This window comes from Rana temporaria, chromosome 4 (genome assembly GCF_905171775.1).
Source record: "Rana temporaria chromosome 4, aRanTem1.1, whole genome shotgun sequence".
In the NCBI taxonomy this organism is placed as follows: Eukaryota; Metazoa; Chordata; class Amphibia; order Anura; family Ranidae; genus Rana; species Rana temporaria.
The window spans coordinates 223,376,189-223,389,090 of NC_053492.1; the positions used below are offsets into that span (position 1 = coordinate 223,376,189).

A 12,902-nucleotide genomic window follows, 5' to 3' on the forward strand; every position below is an offset into this window, starting at 1 on the left:
CAGCCGTAGGTCGCCGGCACGCTCGCAACCCAGTCTGAAAGTCCGTGACTGTGCCCGCGGGACCCGATCGCTGCCAGTGTCCCGAGATTGGGTCACAGGAGCTGAAGAACGGGGAGAGGTGTGTGTAAACACACCTTCCCCGTTCTTCTCTGTGGCAGTGTCACTGATAGTCTGTTCCCTGTTATAGGGAACGACGATCAGTGATGTCACACCTACAGCCACGCCCCCCTACAGTAAGAATCACTCCCTTAGGGCACACTTAACCCCTTAGCGCCCCCTAGTGGTTAACCCCTTCACTGTCATTTTCACAGTAATCAGTGCATTTTTATAGTACTTTTCGCTGTGAAAATGACAATGGTCCCAAAAATGTGTCAAAAGTGTCCGATGTGTCCCCCATTATGTCGTAGTCAGAAAAAAAAAACACTGATCACCGCCATTACTAGTAAAATAAAATATTAATAAAAGTGCCATAAAACTATCCCCTATTTTGTAAACGCTATAACTTTTGCGCAAACCAATCAATAAACGCTTATTGCAATTTTACAAAAAATAAGTAGAATACGTATTGGCCTAAACTGAGGAAAACATTTTTTTTATATATATTTTGGGGGATATTCATTATAGCAAAAAGTAAAAAATATTTTTTTTAAAAATTGGCGCTCTATTTTTGTTTATAGCGCAAAAAAAAACGCAGAGGTGATCAAATACCACCAAAAGAAAGCTCTATTTGTGGGGAAAAAAAGGACGCCAATTTTGTTTGGGAGCCACGTCGCACAACCGCGCAATTGTCAGTTAACCACTTAACGACCGCCGCATGTACATATACGTCGGCAGAATGGCACGGACAGGCACATCAATGTACCTGTATGTGCCTGCCTAGACGTGGGTCCGATCGGGACCCCCCAGTACTTGCCGCGGTTCCCGTGGCTGTAGGAGCGATCCGGGATGAGGGGGCGGCTGTACGTTTCTGGCCACCCCCTCGCGATCGCTCCCAGCCAATGCCCTTCCGCCGATGGGCTTCCTCTGCCTGTGTAATGTAAACACAGGCAGAGGAAGTGATGTCATCTCTCCTCCTGTCGGTCTTTTCGTCCGGCGAGAGGAGAGGAGACATCACAAGTAATTTGCACCAACAGACCACTGACACATAGGCACACTTAACCTGGATGCCTGCAGGTTTAGGTATCTTGGTATCATTCTTTTCAGCCAGCGGTCGGCTTTCATGTAAAAGCAGTCCTAGCGGCTAATTAGCCTCTAGACTGCTTTTACATTCAGTGGGAGGGAATGAGAGCTGTAAAATACTCACTATGCCTCTCAGCAAATAGCTTGGGGTGTCTACTTTCCAAAATGGGGTCATTTGGGGGGGGGGTTTATGCTATTTGGGCATTTTATGGCCTTCGAAACTGTGATAAGTAGTGAGGAGTGAAATCAAAAATGTATGCCCTTAGAAATCTTGAAGGCAGTGTTTGGGTTTCGGGGTCCCGTATGCGGCTAGGCTCCCAAAAAGTCCCACACATGTGGTATCCCCGTACTCCGGAGAAGCAGCAGAATGTATTTTGGGGTGCAATTCCACATATAACCATGGCATGTGTGAGCAATATATCATTTAGTGACAACTTTTTGTAAACATTTTTTTTTTTTGTCATTATTCAATCACTTGGGACAAAAAAAAAAATATTCAACGGACTTAACATGCCTCTCAGCAGTTTTCTTGGGGTGTCTACTTTCCAAAATGGGGTAATTTGGGGGGAGTTGTGTACAGCCCTGCCATTTTAGCACCTCAAGAAATGAGATAGGCAGTCATAAATTAAATGCTGTGTAAATTCCAGAAAATGTACTCTAGTTTGTAGACGCTATAACTTTTGCGAAAACCAATAAATATACGCTTATTGCGATTTTTTTTACTAAAGACATGTGGCTGAATACATTTTGACCTAAATGTTTGACTAAAATGTAGTTTATTCGATTTTTTTCTTATAACAAAAGTAGAAAATATCTTTTTTTTTCCAAATTATCAATATTTTTCCATTTATATCGCAAAAAATAAAAATCGCGGAGGCAATCAAATACCATCAAAAGAAAGCTCTATTTGTGGGAAGAAAAGAACGCAAATTTTGTTTCGGTACAACATTGCATGACCGCGCAATTACCAGTTAAAGCAGCGCAGTGCCAAATTGTAAAAACACCTTGGGTCCTTTAGCTGCATATTGGTCCGGGTCTTAAGTGGTTAAAGCGACGCAGTGCGGAATTCCAAAAAGGGGCAAGGTCCTTAACCTGCATAATGGTCTGGGTCTTAAGTGGTTAAAGGTTTTATTGTCATTTGGACATGGGCAGACAAGGTTATAGCTGAGGAGTGTTTCAACAGAAGGTTGCCCAAGTAACGTGTGACATGTATGCTTGTGTCCACAGAAGAGCAAGAAATAGGCAAGCAATTTTGTGAACATTCAGGGTGCACAGGAGAGCTTGAATGGTAAGGTTATGAATTAGGAATATTGGTTTCTCACAGCAAAATGCAGAAAGCATTGATCTAAAGGGGAAGATAGGGATGTGTAGATGGGCCTCTTGTATGCCTTCTGATACAAGAAATTATATTTGTCTGAGAAAAGCAAAGACAGATCTTGCCGATTCTATACAAAATGTTGATACCGAATAAATCGGTTTAGGCATTTTAAATACGATATTGGAAAGATTCTGATTTGATTTTCATACTGTGAGTAGATTTGAATAATAAAAAAAAGTGTAACCTTTCTGCTGGAAGCATTGGTAAAACTTCTCCTTGTGACTGAAGGTGGTGCATGGTGGCCAGTAAATCTGCGTGTTTTTGAGCTGATGCTGGCAGATTGGGGAACAGGAAGCAAAAGGGGAACTGAGATATACATTCTATTTTGTAGCCCTTTGAAATAACAGACTGAAGTATAGAGCTTTTGGCCCCTGGAAACCCCACTGGGAATCCCCTCATCTGTATAGAATGCATTAAGGTAAAGAACATTGATGCAGTAGAACCACTTTAATACTGACAGAAAGTTTAATTTCAATTTAAGAAGTTGTAGTAAGGGCGGTGTTCTATGAAAAGTAAAGGGGCAAGTATATTCCCAAAAAAATTAAGTAAATGTGCACATATACACTAAAACAATATATACATAGTATAAGGGGAAAATCTCAAACTATACTTACTTAGAAAGGAAAAGTGAAATTATCATCAGAAGAGCCACAAGAATAAAGAATATACCCCAAATAATCTGAAACACGAAAACAAGAGTCTTTAGTTACTATTTATACTACATTAGAGCTTTTAAACAACATTGTGTTAATACTATACAAGTATAATTCTAAAATTGTGCATAAACTATTTTGTTATGTTTTCACTGTATAAATTGCAGAGTAAAGTATAAAATATTAATTTTCAGCCAAGTGATCTACTACTACTATTCAGGTTACTTTAAAATAATTTTTTTTTTTTTTTTGCATATACACACACAAATAATGAGCAGAAAACATAAAAGTTTAATGTAAAGAAGAACACTGAGCCATTCTAATTGAAGGCAAAACAAAGGTGCAAAGATACAAAAGTAGAAACAATAAAAGAACAGAAAAAAAGAAAAGATATTCAGATATTCAGGAGGTGAGGACTTGCATTCAGGTGAGGTTTGATTATATTAGACCTGTAATGTTCAAACTTGCATCAAAATATACAATAATTTATAAGTTCTACTCAAGTGTCTACATATTACATCTATGGACACAGAATATACTTTTCTTTATTGACAATCCAATATAATCTATCTTTAACATTGTAACTTTCTAAAAAGTCCCTGCATTCTTTGCAGCTCCTTCCCTGCAGCTTACTATCAGTTTTTAAGCACTACATGCCTGCAAGAAGTAATTCCTGTACCGACTCCGCCTCCTAAAACTTCTCTCAACACCTCTGTAGCTCAGAAGGCAGGCTCTGTGAATTCTGACACAGCCGTGAAAACTCACAGGGCATAGTAAATACGAGTCACAAAATTCAAGGAAGTAAATGCGTGAGGAGCTTCACAAAGTTTACAAAGGTCAACATTGTTCAGATAAATAGGAGTAGGATAGATACAATTGAAATACAACGTGGAAATAAATATGCATGATTTTTGTTGATCCAAGAATCTAGTCTCGAAGGCTTCCTCCCATTTATTAAGATACTATGGAGGGTTCCAATCAGTGGTATGAGTAAGTATTGTATAAGATTTGTAGAGATGGCAATGGACCGGAGATGATTTTAGAACATATTTCTTCAAAGGCAGTCAGGGTACTACCAATCAAGGGGTGACTGTAAACAGAAGATTGGGGAAACTTGTCTCTGAACCAAGGTAGGCATGTGAGCATAATATCAGTACCAGCTTGTTCTAACTGAATTCAATGTTTTTTTTTTTTTAGCTTTGAGAACTCTTGGCCAATTGTATTGCAAGATGATATTTAAGTTGATCAGAAAAATCTAGTGCACCTCTCAACTTGGGCCTTGTCAAAAGTGTTTAACATATTCTGTGCAATATCTGTGCCCACAGGAAATTCATAAATTCACTTTGAATCCAAGAAAGGCTTTCTGGATCTTAATGGGGAGGGTTTGGAGAAGATATAATTTTTGGGTATGGTATTCATTTTAAGGATGCAGTTTTCTAACCCATGAAAATTAAGTGTAAAGCCAACTTCTAAGCTCTTGCTTAATTTTGTACACTGGGTGGAACGTTGGTTTGGAGGACATCCTGAATCGATCGCATGAGGTGCATGCCTAGATATGACATATGCTGTTGAGACACATTGATGTCATGACGAGTTGCCCACTTATATGCATGAACAGTGTAGTGACACCACATGCTTGTCTTGATGTGTAAGGTAATAGCGCTACAGAGTGAAATGTGCCTTTCAGATACCATTTTGAATGCACAGCTACATGGCATGGTCTGTTTTTGATTTGACGCCTTTATAAGCGGCACTCTATGGTGGCCTCTCTGGGCCCAAAAATAGTGGAGACATGCATGATGTGGTCTATCAGGATTGGGGCACAAGGTTAATTTATTACAAGAGATGTGTATTATATATAGTATCATACAATGCATGGAGAGTATGGGATTACTTCCATCGCTGGTGCCTGGGGTCATCTAGCCATTACATTTAGTGGCACTCTTACCCTGTTTGTTGGTGATTAAACATAATAAATTAGCGTTATGTATTTTAAGAAGTCTCTTATGCATGTAATGAAACCTTTTTTTTAACAATATATTTTGTACCAATAAACTTTTAAGTTATTTTTAACATATTTTGTTGTTGGTGTCTTGCTAGAGCCCCATGGCCAATGTAACTTTGTTATGTATTTGACAATAAGGGATGGAGGTAGATCACCGGTTTACCAGATCACAATAAGAAATTGCAGTCTCTTAGACAAATCTTATCTACTTCATAAAGTTCTTGTTTGCTAGATTCATGTGCACATTCGTAGCCAAGATCTTTTGTCTTACCCAGGGTTTGGTACAGACATAAAAGTCAATAGCTAAGGCCCTTAAAGTTATTACTCTTTCCCTTTTGAAAATCATGGTCCTATATGACTCCCCCCTCAGTAGGCGTGAGGATTAATGGCATTCTGTCAGAACCCATCCATGTTCAACTTTGGAACTTCTACTTCTCCTATATCACCAGGGAGATCTACATTGCCCAACTCTGCTTTGAAAATCATCTTCAATTAAAGATCCCACCATATTCAACATCAACTTTATATGGCCTTCCCTTATCCACTATTTATTCCTTGGCAGCTTCATATTTCTCACAATGGGAGAAAGAACTTGAATGCACTTTCTCAGAAGAGGATAAATCCAAGTCCTGCATTCTAACACATAGGGGGTTATTTACAAAAGGCAAATCCACTTTGCATTACAAGTGCGAACTACAAGTGCACTTGAAATTGCACTGAAAGTGCACTTGGAAGTGCAGTCGCTGTAAATCTGAGGGGTAGATCTGAAATGAGGGGAAGCTCTGCTGATTTTATTATCCAATCATGTGCAAGCTAAAAGGCTGTTTTTTTTTTTTCTTTCTTGCATGTCCCCCTTAGATCTACAGCAATTGCACTTCCAAGTGCACTTGTAGTGCACAGTGGATTTTCCTTTAGTAAATAACCCTCATACTCTCCACAGCTAGCATAGCTCAGGAATCCAAATAGACACATGTGACCTCAATTGTACTTCCTAACACAATCAGATACCTCCCCTTTTTTTCTCTCTCGATCTATGGTCAATCAATCAGGCCCCAAGCAGCCTTGGTTTGAGTTCACTGATCAAGACATACCTATTACAATTAGATACCTCTTACCTATGATTCTCTGTCCCATATCCTTAATAAAGAAGGATCTTTTTTATAGCAGCAAGAGCTGTATTACCCACACATTGGAAATCAAATATGCCCCAACTGCGATGGAATGGATTGATGAATTGAACGTCTTGATGTGGATGGAAGAACTAATGGCACAATTTTATGACAAATGGCCACAATTTTTGACCACCTGGATATTCTTTTAGGACAGCTTTGACACTCTGACCTAAGCATCCCCGGTTTATCATCCCATAGACAGCTATAGATATTGGGAATACTCTAATGTACAATGAACGTCTGTATCTGTGTGTTATATTCTGTATCTCCCACTACTTCCACTTCGACCCTTATTCTTTTTCCCCCATTCCCCCAATCTTTCTTTTTCTTCCTCATTATTTATGGACCCTCCCTTAGCACAATATAAATTCTTCTTCTCTAACTGGTACTATTCTGCCTAGATACGAAGCCTGCATTGACAACTCATTTATTGGACACCGATGAAAAGCCCTGCTCCTAAAACATGACTCTACAGTACCTGTTGCTAATACCTTTGTTCTATACTGATTATCTTGTGTATAAGTTTGATATTGTAATATTCCGGGATGAATATCATCAGGACCCATTGTCTTATTAAGCTTGAACTGAGCCAGTTCCTCTGCTATCTCTGACTCTAGAAATCCTGAAAATGAACCTTCATTACTAGAACCAATATGATCCCCCAACTTGTTTTTGTTAGTAAAATGTATTTCTGTAAAGACTGAGCAGAAGTAATTGTTTAAACGGTTTGCTACAGGTTTAGTGACCCCAGGGTATTTTTTTTCTCTTCCATCATGGATGTACCTAAAAAAAGTTTTTGACTATTTTCTTTATTTAGCAGTTTACAGATTATACAGTAGTGTTTATGCCCAATCTAGCCTAAGGCCAACTCCGCGAATTACACAAAAATTACACTTGCAGAGGGGGGATACTGCAAGGGTAATTTTGGGTAATTCTTAAAAAAGATGTTTGGCTGAGTGGTACGTATCATCTTAAAATATAAAAAAATATATATATTTTTTAAATGCCCGTCCAAAATTTTTAATGGGGAGAAATCTCCCATACTAGCTGTCACCGTTTAAAAACAGCACAGCTCCACTCACACGTCCGCATCATTAAGACACACAGCTCTGTGTCTGAATGAACTACAAGGCCTGACATCCTTATGCTGGCCATACACTCCACGAAAAATCGTTCGAACGAACTTTCGAAAAACGAAAGTTCGGTTGTGAGCGCAAATGATAGTGCCATCATGTAATGACCGATAAATCGTTCAGTGGACACAAATAAAAAAAAATTGGTTCGTTTTTTTTACATATACCTAGTGCACAAAGTTCGGACGGGAAACACATTAACCTTCCGATTTATCGTTCGTTCGGCAGAAAACTTCCAAACTTGTCCTTCGTTTTTTCGGCTCAAAAACGTCCAGACGATTATCGATTTTGTGCCCATTAACTGTTCGAAGAACGAAGGAACTGTCTGAACGACCGATTTTCGCATAGCGTATGGCCAGCATGAGCGGTTGTCGGCTTGTAGTTACCAATGAACCACCATGGCGCTGTGGAGCGGTGTGGTAGTTCATTGAGTCTTCCCGTCGAGGAGTATCGGCTTACCCGTACGAGATGTACGAGCAAGTAGATGCACTGACAGAGTGCAGGAGACCTGCATGGCATCTGTGATCTGCTGATCGCTGGTGCAATGCTTTACAGGCTCATGCAACAAATAATAAATGCACATTTTTTTTTTTAAAGTGAAATTTTTCTTTGAGTGGAGAGCATGAGACCTTCAAAAACTTTGGGGTAGTGAACCTTCTCCTAAAGAATTAATCATACTGGGTGGACTTTATCTTTATGCAGTATTTGTGACTTCCGATTAAAGAATGGAGTACCAGTTTGCATACACCACTAAAAGCCTCCTATATAAAACTAAGAAGTATCTGTTATGAAGACTAAATAATGAAAACTGTAGGTGCTATTTGATAAACTAAGCCAGAAAAAGAAGCTTGCACTTCAAGCATTAGTGGCTTTAGAATTGGGAGATACGTTTTTTTTTTTTTGTTTTTTTTTTAAGTGGGGGTAGAGTAGCTAATTAGAGAAAACTAGAATTGTGTTTTTTTTTTCCTGGTCACAATTCACTATTTTAGGAAATGCACAGTTAATGATCTATAGATGTCTATAAAATCAATTTAAGAATCCATTGATATCTACTGAATAAATCTTGTATATAAAATTGCACTCTCTGTATTTATTCCTCCAAACATATGATGACCTATTTGCACTACATATGTTTTTATAGTAGAATATGTAATTAGTTGCAAAAAAAAAACAAAACAGCTTTGCTAACCCATATTTTTTACAGTAGGCGAAAGTGGAAGCAGTCTATTTTTGGTTACGTTATTATCACGGTGTCCAGTTAAGTCTGAATATATAAGCTTCGTTTTTTTTTTGTTTCTTTTTTTAAAGGTTTTAAGTAATCTTTGATTGAAGCAGTATGCACAGGAGCTTGACTTTTTAGATAGACAGTTCATATTATAACAGCATTTTAAAGGCAATTAAAACATAACTATGTAGTGACAATGGGAAAAAAGTGAAACAACTTTGGCACTGTACCACCTGGTGAATTTATGAAGTCATATTAGAATTAGATGCAGTTCTTTTTCACCTTTATGTGCACTGCTTGCAATGTTCGCACAGTTGATACAAATGTACTATACTTTGTCTCCCCTAAAGGATGGTTCAAACCATTTTTTTTAAATTGTGGATATATGTGCATAGTAGTGGTCCTATACAGTAATAAGGTAGCCACTTGGAGATATGGTGGACTCTGCAAAAAGGTAGGGGGCTCAATTTTTTAGATGTTTAACACATGTAGGTAGCTTGCATGCGTCCCATTTATGGTTAACTGCAAGCTTTAAAGCTGAATGTTGGGCAAAATAATCTTTATTTAAATAAATTGCTCATAAGACACAAAGGTTATACTTATAAATTCAATTTGTGTGTACCAAATGCCTATACAGTACTAAGGTAGCCCACTTGGAGATATGGTGGACTCTGCAAAAGGGTAGGGGCTTGGTTTACCTGTGGATGTTACCAAGCAGGCCCACCTACTACAGATTCCCTGCATAAAGCTACAGGAGGCAGAGAATACCAAATCAGTCACTGCGCGCAAAGAGAGCACGACAGCGGCCGGTCTTCATTACAGAAATCTTCTGTACAAACACAAAGTTTCATGCTGGCTTACTGCACACATCTGTAAGAAATACATAAAGCACACCAAAATTCAAATAATAATAAACATACTTCTTGTATTTAAACAATTTTATGTTTTGCAAGAGTTGCATGTCAGCACATATGGGGTGGATCAAAACAGACCAACAAAGTGATTCTAAAGCCTAAACATTTTTTACCTTACATTCCTTGCATTAAGGTAAAAAATGTTTAGGCATCAGCATACCCCCCTTTTACTTACCTGAGCCCTCTCAATTGATCCAGCACTGTCTGCAGCTCTTCTCTCCCCTCACTTCCAGGTCTTGCTGGCTTTGTTGGGGCATGGGAGCCCTTGGCCCCCAGTGCGGTCAATCAAAGCCATTGATGGGGGAGCCGGGGCGGGGCTGAGTCCCGCTGTCTGTGTCAATGGACACAGCAGCGGGGCTCAGGAGCGAGCATGCACGAGTGGGGCTTCCCATGGGGGCACTGGGCAGAGAAGAGGGGCCAGGAGTGCCGACGAGGGACCCGAGAAGAGGAGGTTCACAGCTGTTCTGTGCAATCCAATTACACAGAACAGGTAAGTATAGACATGTTTGTTTTTTTAAACATTTTTACCCTTAAAATCGCTTTAACCACTTAAGGATCGCCTCCTGCACATTTACAATCGGCAGAATGGCACGGCTGGGCTCTTAAAGGCAACGTACAGGTAGGGGGGCAGCGCGCGCGACCCGGTCCAAAGCTCCATGACCGCGCCCGTGATTGGTCACAGGAGCTGAAGAACACCTTCCCCGTTCTTCACTGTAGCAGTGACACTGATCGTCTGTTCCCTGATATAGGGAAAGACGATCAGTGACGTCACACTTACAGCCACACCCCCCTACAGTAAGAATCACTCCCTTAGGGCACACTTAACCCCTTAGCGCTACCTAGTGGTTAACCCCTTCACTGCCATTGTCATTTGCACAGTAATCAGTGCATTTTTATAGCACTTTTCGCTGTGAAAATGACAATGGTCCCAAAAGTGTCAGATGTGTCCGCCATAATGTCGTAGTCACAAAAAAAATCGCTGATCGCCGCCATTAGTAGTAAAAAAAATGCCATAAAACTATCCCCTATTTTGTAAACGCTATACATTTTGCGCAAACCAATCGATAAATGCTTATTGCGATTTTTTTTACCAAAATAGGTAGAAGAATACGTATCAGCCTAAACTTAGGAAAAAATATGTTTTTTTATATCTTTTTTGGGGATATTTATTATAGCAAAAAGTAAAAAAAAGCTCTATTTTTGTTTATAGCGCAAATACCACCAAAAGAAAGCTCTATTTGTGAGAAAAAAGGGATGCCAATTTTGTTTGGGAGCCACGTCGCACGACTGTGCAATTGTTAGTTAAAGCGACGCAGTGCCGAATCGCAAAAAGGGGCAAGGTCCTTAACCTGCATAATGGTCCGGGTCTTAAGTGGTTAAGGTAACCCCTAAAAAGGTCTGTGCAGCCTGAGTACACCAAACTTTGGCTCATGCTGTTTGCACACTAAAATATTTCTGTCCTTACTGGAAAGAATAATAGACTGATGTCACATAGTAAGGGCCACATAGTCAAGCCCTATTGGATGCTGATAGACCCATTTATGGTTTTACTATGTATTTGAAGGTCTAAAAGCCAAGCTAATAGAATAAGTTACTTTACTTTACCTTAACTGGTCGCATGACAGTACAACATTTTTCCCAGCAACTCTTTTCATGATACACCAAATGTCTCTCTCTCCTTTCTAGGGTTTTTTCTTTTTCTTCAAGTTTGTACAAACTTTGTGTATCTTTGCTTGATAATGGTCTGCCATCCTTGCACTGAATAAAATAATAAATACATATTATAACACAAACCAATGGACAGCTCTCAATCCAAGTTACAACCCAAGTTACAATCTTGGCATGGGAAAAAGGGATTTTTATAACAGCTTACCTGTAAAAAATCCTTTTCTTGGAGTACACCACGGAACACAGAGCCATTCATTACATAATGGGTTAAGGGTCACCAGCGTCGATTGGACACTGGCACAACCAATTGAAGACAGTTCCCCTCCATATAACCCCTCCCATCAGGGAAGCACCTCAGTTTTGTAGCAAGCAATAAGCTTCCCATAAGAAGGGGGGACCTCTGTGTCCCGTGGTGTACTACAAGAAAAGGATTTTACAGGTAAGCTGTTATAAAAATCCCTTTTTCTTTATCGTACACCACGGGACACAGAGCCATTCATTACATAATGGGATGTCCCAGAGCAATGCTCAATATGAAGGGTGGGAGACACAGATCAAGCAGGCCGCTTGCGGACAAGAATAGTGATGGACAAACATGTGACGGGACGGTTTGCGAACGCTAACCGCAAACATTCGCAAATGTTCGCGAACCGCAAGTTCGCGGGGGGCCCCATTGACTTTAATGGCAGGCGAACATTAAAAACCTGAAGGTCATATTTGCAGCCACAAAATACTTACTAGCTGTGCACAAATAGTCCCTCAACATGGACACTGACCTACCAGAAGAATTAAGCGTAAAACCGGATACAGAAGTAAGTGTCGGCCAGTACAGGCCCCAAAAATTAGCCCACAGGCATTCACCTGACAACAAACAACTTTGTATTCTGTGGATGGAGGTACATTAAGCTATTCACCGGATATAGAAGTGTCGGCCAGTACAGGCCCCAAAAATTAGCCCACAGGCATTCACCTGACAGCAAAAACTTTGTATTCTGTGGCTGGTGTTACAATAGCCATTCACCGGATACAGTACTAATTGTCGGCCATTACAGGCCCCAAAAATTAGCCCACAGCAACAGGCGTTCACCTGACAGCAAACAACTTTGTATTCTGTGGCTGGTGGTACATTAGGCATTCACCGGACACAGAAATGCCACCCATTACAGGCCCCAAAAATTAGCCCACGGCCACAAGCATTCACCTGACAGCAAACAACTTTGTATTCTGTGGCTGGTGGTACAATAGGCATTCACCGGATACAGTAGTAAGTGTCGGCCATTACAGGCCCCAAAAATTAGCCCACGGCCACAGGCATTCACCTGACCACAAACAACTTTGTATTCTGTGGCTGGTGGTACATTAGGCATTCACCAGATACAGAAGTGCGTGCCGGCCAGTACAGGCCCCAAAAATTAGCCCACAGGCATTTACCTGACAGCTAACAACTTTGTATTCTGTGGCTGGAGGTACATTAAGCTATTCACCGGATATAGAAGTGTCGGCCAGTACAGGCCCCAAAAATTAGCCCACAGGCATTCACCTGACAGCAAACAACTTTGTATTCTGTGGCTGGTG

General features: G+C 40.1%; 1 protein-coding gene across 1 annotated transcript in view; it reads right to left on the reverse strand.

The window, feature by feature from the left end:
- The window catches only part of LMBRD1 (LMBR1 domain containing 1), a 275,940-nt gene that overhangs the window by 99,618 nt on the left and 163,420 nt on the right, over window positions 1-12,902 (reverse strand). The window contains exons 9-10 of the mRNA XM_040349910.1: window positions 11,265-11,417; window positions 3,172-3,236 (exon numbers count right to left, since the gene is read on the reverse strand). Of these exons, the coding sequence (XP_040205844.1) occupies window positions 3,172-3,236; window positions 11,265-11,417 (218 nt within the window). The remainder of the gene's footprint in view (window positions 1-3,171; window positions 3,237-11,264; window positions 11,418-12,902) is intronic.